The 14,798-nt window shown below is 38.8% G+C and overlaps 1 protein-coding gene across 1 annotated transcript; it reads left to right on the forward strand.

Annotated features, from left to right (window-relative positions):
- The first annotated feature begins 106 nt into the window (after nt 1-106).
- On the forward strand, nt 107-14,590 carry mst1 (macrophage stimulating 1). The gene is made up of 18 exons (XM_079184812.1): nt 107-172; nt 1,565-1,709; nt 2,226-2,341; nt 2,426-2,540; nt 3,723-3,859; nt 4,165-4,285; nt 4,407-4,525; nt 6,615-6,789; nt 8,180-8,310; nt 9,051-9,153; nt 9,674-9,810; nt 10,619-10,651; nt 10,747-10,861; nt 10,955-11,032; nt 11,290-11,436; nt 11,557-11,663; nt 11,967-12,106; nt 13,273-14,590. Exons 1-18 carry the CDS (start codon nt 124-126, stop codon nt 13,432-13,434), a joined length of 2,130 nt encoding a protein of 709 aa, XP_079040938.1. The 5' UTR covers nt 107-123; the 3' UTR covers nt 13,435-14,590.
- Nucleotides 14,591-14,798: the final 208 nt, after the last annotated feature.

A 14,798-nucleotide genomic window follows, 5' to 3' on the forward strand; every position in this document is an offset into this window, starting at 1 on the left:
TTTTTTTTCAGCGTCAAACCGACCTGTGATCGGATTTGTAATCCTCAATTAGGACTTCACAGCAGAGATCTCTGACTTCCATCCAGTGTTTTAAAGCTCTTCATCGTCCGCAGACCACAAACAATGAACCTGTCGCTGACCTTTATTCTCCTGACAGTCCGACTAGCTGCTGGTAAGAAAGTGTTATGATCCTCAATGTCTTATGTTATAAATGACTCATATTAATTATTTGTGTTGTTATGAAGAGTTAAAATGTTTATGAAGAAATGTATAACAAAACAAATATTTGTAGTTGAATATGTTTGAGAGTACCAGGATTATTATGTAATACATCTGAAGGAATGTCAGTGGTGGAGGAAGCGTTTAGATATTTTACTTTAGTAAAAGTGTCAACACCACTCTTTAAAAACATTCCACTACAAGTAAAAGTTCTGCATTTTATTATCCTGCCCTGATGAGTATTATCAGCAGAATATATCTAAAGTAGTTTCAGAAGTAAAAGTACTCATTCTGCAGTAAAATGGTCCCTGTCATTGTTTTAATTTTAAATGTTATGTTTTGGTATTAATATTACTGATCATGAACGTTTTTATTGTGGTAAACTGCAGATGTTTAACTCCTTTGTATACCGTTGGGGAGGTTAATCTACAGCAATGCATCACAATCTATCAGATGATCATGTTTGTAGCGTCGCTGTCCTGTGTGAACCACTATCCCTAAAAAGTCAACTTTCAGGAAGAAACTGTTTGGTGATGATGCCTTTTCCAGCTGATCCAAGATGCTTTTTATATATTTTATTTAACTGCAGAAGTAGGAGGATTTGCTCATCTCATAAAGAAACAATTCATCCTTCAGATTATCAGAAAAGGTAAAGGTGTCAGACAAATGTAGTGAATTAAAAGATAAAAGTACAATATCTGCCTCCCAGATGTTGTGTAGTAGAAGTATACGTAACATAAAACAGAAATACTCCAGCAAAGTACAAGTACCTCAAATTTGTATTTAAGTAGAGTGCTTGAGTAAATGTTAAACAGTTAAAGTTCACTTCTGTAAATTACTCATATAGGTATTTATGTGTCTGTGTTGTTATGAGCAGTCTAACTTTCTTATTTTTAATATTTATTTTATATATTATATTATATTATATATAGAGCGAGGACCAGTTGAGTAACTATCGCCGTGTGAGGGTTGGTAAACTAATGTGGAAACTACAAAAGTAAAAACCAGTTATTTTCAATCTTGTGTATTTGGTGAGTAGTAGGATTATTTTGTTGTACATTTTAGCACTACATGAGTGTATACTAGTATAAGTAGTAATATTGGTGGTTGTCGGTTATAGTAACAATGGTGTACTGATTTGCTGTTTAAAACTTTTTCTGTTCTCTGGTTTCACAAACTAGCAGTGTCTTGGTCCAAAGGTTATATGTATGCAGGCTCGTGCCCAAATGTTGCAGCTGGTACCAGTGAGCAGCTGCACTCGAGTTCAAACCTCGACTCAATAGATCGAGATACAGTCCTGCCAAAACATTTTATTTAGTTTTATTGTTCTGTTGTCCATAAACAGGCTACCGAAGTCCCCTGAATGACTTCCAGCGCTCAGAGGGCAGAGAGCTGGTTCCCACCTCCTGGAACTCAGCTCGAGTGTTGTTGTTACCGGGTCTGAACCTGGAGGACTGCGCCACTCGCTGCTCTCAGTCTCTGGACTGCAGGTATCCAACCTCTACTTTAACACAGCAGGATGTGAGCATTACTGGTCAACCTTGTTCTTTCAGCAAGGCCATAATTAGAAATATGACTTCATTATTTAAAGCATTCAGGTTGTGTTAGACCTGTAAACTTGATGGCTCGCTGTGAAGTGAATTAAAGTCTAAATAAGTTAGCTCTTGTAAAGTGAATCTATTAATTATTAACTGAATCTACAATGTATTAAATAGGATAATTGTGGTCTTTTACAACCTGTCTTATTTTCATCGGTTAGGATAAGTTTGTATTAACAATTGGTCAGAAAGTCAGACAGGTTATCAACAAACCATTAGACAGAATTTTGTCCAGTAAAATTTCGGTTCACACATTAACAACCCAACAGATCTTTTAATTTAATTTATATAATGTCCTATTGGTGATCAATTTCTGAGCATTAAGATAGGGATTTTTGCTCAATTATAAACCCTTTGATTTATATACCTTGTTGTAAGTTTGTATTCCTCAATATCCCTCAACACCAGAGCGTTTAACTACGAGACACGTCCAACTGTTTCCTGTAAACATCTGCCCTGGGTGAGTGACGTGAGCAACGCAGAGGTGAAGAGGAACGTAAACTGTGACCTTTATGAGAAGAAAGGTAAGACTCAATGTGTGATGTAACAGAGATCAATGTGACGGATCAGTGCTGGAGTTGTTTGATTGGTTCGTTTCTATTATGAAGTCTATGTCAGAAAGTGCATCGTGGGTAAAGGAGAAGACTACAGAGGGAAAGTCCTCACCACAAGAAGCGGGCTCACCTGCCAACAGTGGTGGTCCAAGTTTCCTCATGATCACAGGTGAGACGTTCCTCTGATGAATCTCAGTAGAGGCTCCAGTCTTTGATGCAGTGTAATCAGGCACATCAGGTTTAAAGTGGCTGGACATCCATACTGGGTGAACAGTGAAGGACTCATAGCCTTTTTTTTTTTTAAAGATAATCATCAAATATACAGACCAGCCAAACAAGACGTGTTTTATGGCCAAACAGTCAAATGTTTCCAGTCCAACCGAAATCCAACCGTTGGTGTGTTTCACTTGCTAAAACTAGAATTACCGCCAGACGGTTGTATGCCTCCACCAACCAGCCATGTTACAGTTTACATCACGTCATCATTTTATCCTATTAGCCATTTGTATGAAAGTGTTTTAATTAGCATATCAATTCTTGAGTTATGGCCAAAGACGTGTTTTGTGAGGTCACTGTGATCTTGATCACCAAAATCTAATCACCTCAGCCGTCAGTTTGTGCCTAATTTGAAAAAATTCACTCAAGGTGTTCCCGGGAAAGATAGACAGACGGACAGAGGCCTAAAAAAGACTGAAAGCAAAATAAAAAACCCAAAATAATCAGGAAGTGATGCTGGCTGCAGTACAGGCCTGTCAGAGAAGACACTACTGTCTGCTAATGTTTATAGGTGGTAGATTTCAGGCTTCATTGACAAAATAGTAAATATGACAACTTAGTTTAAAGCTCTACTAATCAAAGTTTTTCATATAAACTCCTGATTTTTAATGAATGCATGTGATGTGAGGGGGTCACTCACACAAACCCACCTGACTCTGCAGTTCCCCTAAACTCTTCAGCGCTTTCCGTCTCTTTTAGCGCATTGTTTTTTTAGCCCAAATACTCAACTCTAATCTACCTCGTTTCTAATAGTAGATGGCAGCTGTTTTGAATTTTTCTGCTGCCATGTGGCCAACAAATATATTGATGTATAGCTTTAAGTTGATATTCATTTCTCCAATTGCTTACTGTTCTCTAAAATTTTGACACTGTGTATAAAAAGAGCTCCCACACTATTGATCTTACGTGGTTGATAAAACCCTCAAATTAAAGCTGCGAGTTGTTAAAGAAACATGTTACATTTCCAATCCAATGCTCATAAAAGAAACAAATGTGACACAATAACATTTTGACTGCACTGCATGCTAACTGAAGCCTTTCCGCCACTCACTGTGAAACTCTCTGTTCGTATCAGGTGGACTCCCACAGCAACCAACGGTCTGGAGTTGAACTACTGCAGGAATCCAGACGGGGATCGGATCGGTCCGTGGTGCTACACCACCGACCCTGAGCGCCGTTATGAAAGCTGCAACATCCCCCAGTGCAAAGATGGTACAGCCCATATATTTTGTGTGAAGGGAAACGCTTCATTTGCGGGTCTTGACATTTCTCAATCATTTTTCTAGAAGGGTTCTTGTTGCTAATAAGAGGAGAATACTCATTAATTAGATTTTTTAAAGAAAGATGAAGAAAATGTAGTTTCATCTTATTACTGAATTAATTACAGGAAAACTGACAAATTCATTTAAACCCAAGGAAATACTCACTTCTTAACTCCCTTTGCTAATTTATATGTTTTCCTGTCATTTTCAGCTACACAGAAAATCTAATTTCTAACTTCTGACTTTTGTTTTCAGAGGTTTGCATCACATGCAATGGAGAGGACTACCGAGGTCAGGTTGACCACACTGTGGGTGGCAGAGAGTGTCAGCGATGGGACCAGCAGTACCCTCACCAACACATCTACCAGCCTGAAAAGTACTCCATATTTACACTATATTGCCCAATTAATTGATCATATAAATTGGTGTGTTCTAAACAGTTTCAGTCCTTACATTTTTTTATTTTGGACGAAAAAGAATATTTGTGTAATTTTCAGATACCCTGATAAGAGTTTAGATGACAACTACTGCCGTAACCCCGATGCCTCTCCGGTGCCCTGGTGTTACACGACAGACACTGCGGTGGAGAGGGAGAACTGTGAGATCAGCAAGTGCAGTAAGACGTTGCTTTTTTTACAGTAACTGGGTTAGAAATGCTCATGATAATATTGATAATGGAATGAATAATTGATTCACTATCATAACAACGGATTCATCTTCTTTTCTCTCTATACATTTTTCACTATTTTCTGACAGTTTATGGATCAAATGATTAATTAATTCAGAAAGTAAGATTCAGTCAGGAACACTCTCGTTATAGATTTTTACCATTTATTGCAACAAATGGAATACAGTTAAACTTGGCGATAATGGCTCCGCTCTTTGAATGCTCCCCGGATTAGCCAGCAGCTACTGAGCTAAGACCGGGAGCACGAGCAATAACCCCCCTGGTTTTACAGGACAGAGGTACATTTTTTTAAATACATTTCAAACATTTGCCAGAAGATGAACTAACAAAGAGGTGGAGGCTGGGGTGGAGGAGGCGAAGCTTCGCCAGCAGTGAGGTCTGTAGCAGCGTAGATGTAGAATGAATCAGTGAGAAGGAAGCCATATTTAAATAAGCCTCCGTGAAGTGAGAGTGGGCTGTGATTGGTGCGTGGCCGATCGGAAGCTATGATTCAATCGGCTGGCTGTCAGCTGGTTACAGCTGGGGCGTATAACTTCCGTGTCCTGCATGAATTTACGCAAGCTTCATTTAATAGATGATGAGAATAATCCCTAAATAAGATATAACTGTAAAGTTTTCTTGTTTCTTCTGTTTAGTTTTTGCCATTAGTTTCCTCTGGCACAATCGAGGAGAATCGGTGTTAGGAGACACAGTTGAATTAGAGAGTCTCATTAAGTCGCTGTAATTAAATTTAGAAAAATCACCCTTTTGGTGTTTGTGCAAATTACTTCCCAAATTGTGTGACATTTCACAATTGCCCCAATGATTCTCTTCGATTGAAGAGTGAATGCGGCTAAACTTTGTCAGAGATTCAAGCCCTGCATCGTCCCACAGGGTTTTAGGTTAATTAAAGTAGGCTATGTATTACAACGTTTACTCTGGTATACTGTAGTCTCCATTAGGAATGGTAGTGGTGCAATTTATTTGACAAAGAATTAATGGTATGATGAAATGTAAAAGGTATTTTGTACTTTCGCAACGTGGTTTGTTTAATATAAAATTATAGATTCTAAATGAATACTCTTTAGACTTCTTTTTTCCTCTGGTTTTGCAGTTGGGAATGCGTTCAGTATAATGACTGACATGTCAAGGCCGACTCAAATGCTAAACTTTTCATTTCAGAAGATGAAGAAATAAATAAACCCAACCAGGGCATTTGTGTTTTCTCCAGAATTTCAACACAAGTTGTGCAAGATGACACTGGCAGCGCTGGCATATCCCCGAGGACAGAGTTCACTGGAGCCCAAAATCTATAAGATAGCACCATCTGGTGGTGCAGGCAGCGTTGAGTCAAAATCAAAACACTGCTCCAAATCAATTCTCATTCTCGTCATAGATTAAGATAATTCTCAACTTCACGAAAAAAAACAAGATCGATTTTTATCCTGACTTCAAATTCAACATGGTAGCGAGTAGGAATCAACCTGACATGATCATTGAAAAGAAGATTGTTAAATCAGATTCATTAAAGATCTCTTCCAGACATAGAAACATGTTATTACGATTCTAACTTGATCAATAGCATCTACTATATATAATATGAATATGCAAATGTTGCTTGTTTCAAAAGTTTAACTGCTGGACACAAGATGTCTTCAGACTTTAAGCTCCCGCATCACACTTGTGTAAGTTACATCTTCAAGGTGAGCACAGAGAAACTTCAGCGTCCTTCAGCAGATGGATTTAAAAACAGTCTCAAACTCTGCACATACATCATTTTTGAGTGAAGGGGGGCTTAAATAGTTTCACTTAAACACATTCAGTTAAACACGTGTGCTGTAGTTTGTGGGTCATTCTGTCATCACATGGAAAAAAAGAAAGAAAGAAAAAGAATACTTTCTGTTTGGACTTTAATTACACTACAATAACAGAACGCAAATCACAGAATAGTCTCATCCTTCTAACTTCACCTCTGTGCAGCCCAGAAGTGACCTTTAACACTAATTTATTTCCTCTTCAACTTGCTCTTCTCCTCCAGCTGAGGTGCGGGTGGAGAAACGCCAGCGCTCCAGCTTCACGACTAACTGTTTCCGCAGCCGCGGGGGGGATTACCGCGGCAAAGTCAACGAGACCACATCAGGTATCCCCTGTCAGCGGTGGGATGCCCAACAACCTCATGAGCATCCCTTCTACCCAAACACATACGAATGCAAGTAAGAACATGAACAAAGTAAGAACAAAGTGCTCTATTTGCTTCACACATGAATATTGATGTCATTTCTTGCGATCTTATTTCTCTGCTGACAGTTGACAGTCGATGATAAATGGTCATCAACTGCAGATTAAGGAGCCGGTCGCACACTGAGTGGCAATATGGATGTGAAATGAATATTACGTTTATTTGTAATGCAGTAATCATTCCTCATGCCTAAATCGATTACGAGTATTTCAATCATCTAGTTTTAGTAGTTACAAGAAGTGTTGGATTTTATTAGTATGTTGTTTCAGTGTAATCCTACATCTCTAAATCAGGGGTTTTCAAAGTCTGGGACTGTGGGCCTCCCCTCAGACAAAGCTTGAGAAGTGGCGCCCCCTCACCCCTTAGTTCAATTGATTATGTTATTTGATCCCAGACACTCAACAATTGAACCAAAATATCCTAATATTGCTGTTTCAGACTACATCAAATGTATAAAAAAGTGTCTGTCTTATCTTTATGGCATGTTTTAGTTTCTGACTGTGGGAAAGTAGATAAAACATTCCCCAGAACGAATGTCTGAAATATCTCTTCTCTAGCTAAATCACTCTATGTGATCTTATTTTAATAATTAATCTAATGATTAATGTAATTTTTTATCTTCCAACCAGTGAGCCTCCCACTTTCAACACCTCTGCTCTACTTAAACATTAAACAGGCTAAACAGTAAAGTCAGACTGTGTAACAGGTCACTTAACGTATTAGTGATGAGACAATTATTATTTTAAAGCCTGTACATTTTTAAATATAAAAAAGATTCTTAATGTTAGCTGCAAGAAGATGTTATGTGTGGCCTTGGTACAATCAAGAACTAACTTTGCATTTAATTAGACATTATTAAATAATGACAGGCTCCCTTATTAGGATTGTACAAAATTTCCTTCATTATAAAAAAAACAGGACATTTTAAATCACTATAATGGTTAAACGATAAAGCCTTCAATATCTTGTCGTCATGTTTCTAAATGCCTAAATGGCCCAGTACCAGACTATTTACAGGTGTTTCAGCGCACCAGGTATCAGCATGGGTGTAATACTAGCCACAGTTAAAATTCAATCAAAATCCTCGAAGGCCTTTAGGTAGTTTTTGATCTAAATCTAAAGGTAGAGCTTACCGGGTCAGGTAAGCTGTTCTCATGCCTGGATAATTGGGTATTTTATCTTTATTTTGATCCTGTGTCATGCTTTAATTTAATGCAATATACTTTGTTTTATAAAGTGTATTTGTTTGTTTGCTATGTCTGATTTTTAAGTGATTATATGTATTAAGTGTGCTGTGCGTAGTTTTTTTATGACAGAATAAAACCTAAAACAAACCGATTGACTGTGTGCAACGTCTCATCCAGGGGTTTGGAGGAGAACTATTGTCGTAACCCAGATGGGTCGGAGGCTCCCTGGTGCTTCACATCTGTGCCAGAGATGAGGACTGCTCTCTGCTTACAGATCAAACGCTGTGCAGACGACATAGAGGCTGAAGGTATGACTTTTTATGACTTCCTGTCAAGTGTAATGGATAAAGATGATGATGTAAAGGCCACAAGAATGTATGAATATTTACATGCAGGGCTTAAACCATGATACACTGAGCCCATGAGTCCAAGTGTTCTCCAATGCAACCTGACAATATTTGGACCAGGAACTGATAATAGTATTTATTTTTGTTTTAAGTATTTAAGTATTTATCAAATTTTATTTATTGAATGTTATATTTCTCTATATTTTATTTCCCAACATTAAAGCAACACTCACAACGGAAAATGTAGCAATAAAATGCTCCCTTGGTCAATTCAATACACAAAGAGGTTTCACTGCTACAGCCTTCATTTCAATGACCAGTAGCTTCGAATGGCTAATGTTGGCTGATTTTAGCTAATTTCTACATTTAACATTATAATGTTATTGTTATTGTCATTTGTGGCTCCTGAAGAGCTACACTGTCTACCTTTGATGTTCAAATGCAGTTTGGAAGAACACATTTCTGGTGGAGAAATACAGAATCCTTTATCTATTTATTTATTTACATTTTGAATTGTACATGATCAGTGTAAATAATGGCCACCACGTTTTTTAATGTACCTCCTTCAGTGTTACTAAAACCCCCAAATTCCCCCAAAACTATGTAGAATATAACCTCAATGACAGCTACATGAGAATAATGGAGATTGTTTTTTTTACATTTTCACTGTGTGCCATATTTCATAATAATAATTTCTTCAGATTGCTACCACGAAAATGGAAAAAACTACAAAGGAATGGTCCGCAAAACTCGTAAGGGGATCACCTGCCAGAAATGGAACGTCAACACACCTCACCGGACCAAGTACGGCGATCATTTAAGACAGACGATTTTTTATCCAAGAGGAAAACATCTATGACACTAAACAAAGAATGGAACGGGCCATGCTTGTTGCCTTCATGTTATTGCTGTGTCCAAAATCCCAAATGCATACTTGAAAACAGCTGTTGAGTATGTTGTGTATTCACACAAGAAAACTGACTAAATTAAGTACACTTTAAACAGTCCATATGCATGCACCCTAAAAACCTTTAATTTCCAATCTGCTGTAGAGGACACTATTCTCCCACAATGCAATGCATGGAAATGGGAGAGCGTCTCACAGCTGGAAAAATCAATGTTTTATTTTTGGACAAACATGTAGCCGTCTCTTTGTTAACTCGTAATCAGGAGTGACTTTTGACATCAGCGATAACAGTTAAATATGTTGATTACTTTTATAGAGGCTACAAGTTCCATCAAGACTAGTATTTAGTATATCATGTATACAGTTAGTATATTAAGTAGTATTTATAACTTGAAAAACATCACTACGATTTTCCAGGATAAACCCAAGGACGCATCCTGAGGGCAACCTGACAGAGAACTACTGTCGTAACCCAGATGGGGACCAGCACGGACCCTGGTGCTACACCACTGACCCAACAACTGAGTTTGACTACTGTGCCATCAAACAGTGTGGTACATAACTCTGCTTTTTTTTTTGTCTATTTCAACATCCGCAGAGTAGCTTGATGCACTGTGTCAGGGGTCGGCAACCCGCGGCTCCGGAGCCGCATGTGGCTCTTCAGCCCCTCTGTTGCGGCTCCCTGATAACGTCGCTGGAAACGCCGCCAAAAAAAAAAAAATTTTAATAGTTTGTCAACTAAAGTGTGCGCCACATCCTATTACGTCGCTGTCAAGCGCCTTTCCCTGCAGATGGCTAATCATATATGATTTGCAGACCTCCGCCCTCGGTAAACTATTGTAAGATATTATGTTGAGCACATTAAGAGCTCTCTAGGAAGCAGAGTTCCTGTGTATGTGTTTGGTGCTTTTATTGTAGAGGATGAGACTGAAAGAGAAAAATAGGTTCTGGTGAAGTGTGGGAGAAGTGAATAAAGTTGCTGCCATCTTGGCGCAGATTACGGAGCCCCGTGTTTATTATTTTATCATTATCATAAAGTATTGGCGCTACACTATCAATGGATAAATCCAAAACAGGTATCGCAATAAAATGTGAAGAATTGTCTTTATTCTTGTTATATAATTTCAGAAATACAACAAACTATAGTTTTTGTATATATAATATAACTATATACAAAACTATATAAGCTGTGATATTAAATAGCTTCTGCAGCTCCAGACACATTTTATTTGGGGAAAAATAGGGCAAAATGGCTCTTTGGATGGTAAAGGTTGCAGACCCCTGCACTGTGTGGTGACAACTCAACAGGGCTTCTGTCTTCTGACTTTAACAATGCATCTGTTTCTTGTTGTTTTCAAACAGCTGGAGAGAAAGTGGCCATGACTGAACCAGTAGGTTAGTTTCTGAATGAATTTGAGGCAATATTTTGTTGTTGACAACAAGCCTTTTTTTTTTGTTAACAATAATACATCACCGTTTTGTGAACACAGAGAATGTGGAGTTCAGTGAGTGCGGGAAGAGAGATGACCGCATCCAGAGGTCGAGGCTGCGTATTGTGGGTGGGATTCCTGGGAACTCGCCGTGGACAGTGAGCCTCAGAGACAGGTGAGTCTGCGAGCTGACGGTGCCTGAGCCAGCCATCGACACGTAAAATACACTTAACTGTGCTTTATGTGACCTCCGACCTCTTGGGTGCAGGAAAGGAAACCATTTCTGTGGAGGATCCCTGGTTAACCCCAGATGGGTGATCAGCACCAAGCAGTGTTTCTCCTCCTGGTAAAGCTTGTTTATTTAACATGTTTATTTAAGGGTGTTAGCATTGTCATTGTGAACATGTTAGCGTTTCGCTGAAAGCACTGCTGTGCCTAACTGCAGCCTCGCAGAGCTGCTAGCATGACTGCAGACTCTTGTTTGAAAATGTCTCTTGCGCTGCATTTATGGAAGAGCTTTGTTAAATAGATTGAGTCCCCCTTATAGACTTCAAAACATGAAATTAGAAGTGTTGCATTTTGCTTGTCTGCATTTGTGCACAGCTACGTGGACCTGCCCGGATACTCGGCCATGATGGGAACACTGTATCGGGATCCTCAAGAAGGAGAGCCTGGCGTGCAAACTATCCCTCTGACCAAGATTGTCTGCGGACCCTCAGAGTCTCAGCTGGTCATGCTTCAACTGGAATAGTGTGTACTTTCAAGTGCCCCCCAGCACACACACACACACACACACACACACACACACACACACACACACACTCGCACACATACCAATAATGTCCCTCTGCCGTTCTCTCCTTTCTGTAGCCCGGCTCAGTTTAATGAGCGTATCTCTCAGATCTGCCTCCCTCCTGAGCGCTACATTGTAGCTGAGGGGACGACTTGTGAGATCGCAGGATGGGGTGAGACTAGAGGCAAGTATAATCCTTTGGAAATGATAACTTGACACTGAATTAACTACATGCTGTGCTTCGTGCAACTACAAGATGCTTCAATTGCAGTAATTGATAATAGATGACTTCCTTCAAACAAGCATCTTGTTTCTGTCCTTGAAGTAATGTTGCATCTAAATGACTAAACTATTCAGACGATTGAGCAACAGATGGCATTGATATTTCTAGAACCATTCAACATCTGTTCACCTTCCTTTTCTTTTTTCTCTATGTCCCTAAACACATTGGCTGCTAACTCATTCCTCCTTCTCGCTGTTTTTAAAGGGACTGGAGATGAGACTGTCCTCAATGTGGCCTACATACCAGTTCTCAGTAACAAGGACTGCAACAAATACTTTAGAGGTCGTGTTCGTGAGAATGAGATGTGCACCAGCTCTTTCCAGGGCGGGGTGGGCGCCTGTGAGGTAGGTGTCCATGAAAAGTGAGCACAGCATTAAAGCTTTACTGTCCATTTTAGATTTATTTTTTACTCTGGAGCAGCAGCAGAGTTACTTCATTCACTATTTTATTTTATTTCTCTTTTTTGGACAACTTTTTATTGGTGGAAGTGGGACAGGTACTATCCAGCTACTGTACCAAACATTCTCTGTACCTTGAATATCTTAAGTAATTCAATAGTTTTTGTTTTTTACAGTTTCTGGGGTCATTCCTCGTTTAAGTTACATATTATGTAAATTCACTGGATTTGTCTTAAAGTTATATTTTACATATATTTACCTATCGCCAGATTTTACTTTGCTTTAACTAAAAACACCAGAACTCAAGAAGCTAGAGGAAAAAAAAAGACAAGAAAGAAAGGGTGAAAGAAACCAAATAAATGAATAAACAAACCAAAACCAAACAACAACACAAGAGAAGGAACGAAACCTTTTATTGTTGCCTTTTGCTTTTATTAGGTTACAGAAAAGATGCATTGTGGGTAATATGGTATATGTCTTAACAACTAAGTCACCATGACACATAAGACCATTTTTTTTACATTTATTGCTGTGTGTAGTGGCATTGAAAGGAATAGTCTGACATTTTGGAAAATACCCTCATAGTTTTCTTGTTGAGAGTTCGATAAGAAGATCAACACACAATCTAAACATACTAACAGAACACCTGTATGGCTAACTAATTAACACATTATATCTTGTTTTGGTTTTTTTACCTCTGGACAGAGCCAAGCTGGTTCCCCCACTTTTCAGTTTTTATGCTAAGCTAACCGGCTGCTGGATGTAGCTTTAGTGGTATCAATCTTCTCATCTAACTCTCAGCAAGAAAGTGAATATACGAGTTCCCCAAAATGTCAAAACTATTCCTTTCAATGAACAAGTTTAACATTATTTGATGAGAATTAATACTTCAAATACTGACGGTGAATAAAATCGTTTGATGATGAAAATCACTTGAAGTAAAGAGCATACAGCTATTTATATGTTCCTATAAATTAAAGACATTCACCATTTGGATAATGGAGGAGGACTGGACAAGATGTGACTGCAAGATGTTTCCGACCTTAGCAGTGACAGTCAGTCCTAACAGAGACAAATAATGACTCCAGAGTGTTGTTCCCGTGTGTCTGCAGAGAGACTATGGCGGCCCTCTGGCGTGTCCGAACAGCGACTGCTGGGTACTTGAGGGTGTGATCATCCCCATGAGGCGCTGTGGACACCTGGGGCAGCCCAACATCTTCATCCGTGTCTCCGTCTACGTTGACTGGATCAAGAAGGTCATGGAGATGACTTAGAATTAGAGACTGCCATCGAACAGGAACTGATCAAATCTGCTCAACCCTCAAGACCAGTTTTTCACTTAACCATATACATTTTTTTCCTTCTCAGATGTCTCTTTAAAACATTAAAAAATGTGAATAATACGTTAAGATGTATAGTCAGATTTTATTAGTTAAAACATTAAGTTAAAACATTACTACATCGTAAAAAGAATCATTCATTCATGGGGTAAATGCAAAGACAGCACAGTAATGTCTTACAGTATATTTTCTGCTTTGAATTCATTTCTATAGGCATTTGCATTTATTGAATCTTCGCAGCCAGACTAACTGACTTCTGATGCATTAGTCAGGACATTTAAACAATAAGCAGAAAACATCTATATTCCCAAAACATGATCAAGATCGCTGAGGTGCAAAACAATGCAGAGAAGATTATTATTAAGATTATATGAATGTAGTTCAGTAAAATTCTGCAAATTCCCCATTTAGCATTTATAAGCAATACATATACATTTAAACTATGATGTAGTTGTTAGCAGATATAAAGAAACGTATTTGTCAATTAGTGTGCAGTATTGTTCCATGGTTATAACTTCTCTCATATTTTTTACATTATTATATTGTGTTTTTACTATTTAGTCATTCATTATCTGTTACATACACCAGCCCCCACTTGCTGCGTGCCCACAGGAGGAGTTATATCCATTGACAAATATATTAATAAATACTGCTTGCAACTACTTTTTAGTGTGTTACAAATCATTTATCAAATGTTTATATACTTCTTATGAATGCTAAACATTGGGACTTAAGGTTAAGCGTTGGAAATGTTTTGTTATTTATTCTCGAAGAAATAAAAGGGATGCAGGGACAACATCTAATTGTAGCCCCACAGGTTCAGAGGAGAATAACTGAGAAGAAGTAACTACCAATAACAGGGGAGGTGTGTGTGGTTTACAGCACACATTTTAAGTTCCTAACATCCCCTGGAAATGCACCCTTTACCACAAAACTGTACGCCTCCCCTCCTCTCCCTGGCATTGAATGGAGCTCCAAAATACCTTCTTTGCCCCCAGCCTCTAAAGAAATCCCTCCTCTGCCTGTCTTTTGATGCCTGCCCCCACCTCTAAAGACATGCCTTTGTGCCTTATGCAGAACTGTATGCGCTGCACATTCTTTCTAGTTCTATAGGAGGATTTTTGTAACCCGGTCCTGATGAGCCCACGGAATTCAGCTTAAATAAACCTCAAGATCAGAGTCCGACCGAATCTCAGACACACCAGCCTGCAGAGGGCCACTGAACTCACACATATACGCGCACACAATTCTCTCTCGTGCTAACCCTCCCCCCTCTGCCTTATCCCCCCCATTCTGTC

Source organism: Pholis gunnellus (genome assembly GCF_910591455.1).
Source record: "Pholis gunnellus genome assembly, chromosome: 3".
Taxonomy (NCBI): domain Eukaryota; kingdom Metazoa; phylum Chordata; class Actinopteri; order Perciformes; family Pholidae; genus Pholis; species Pholis gunnellus.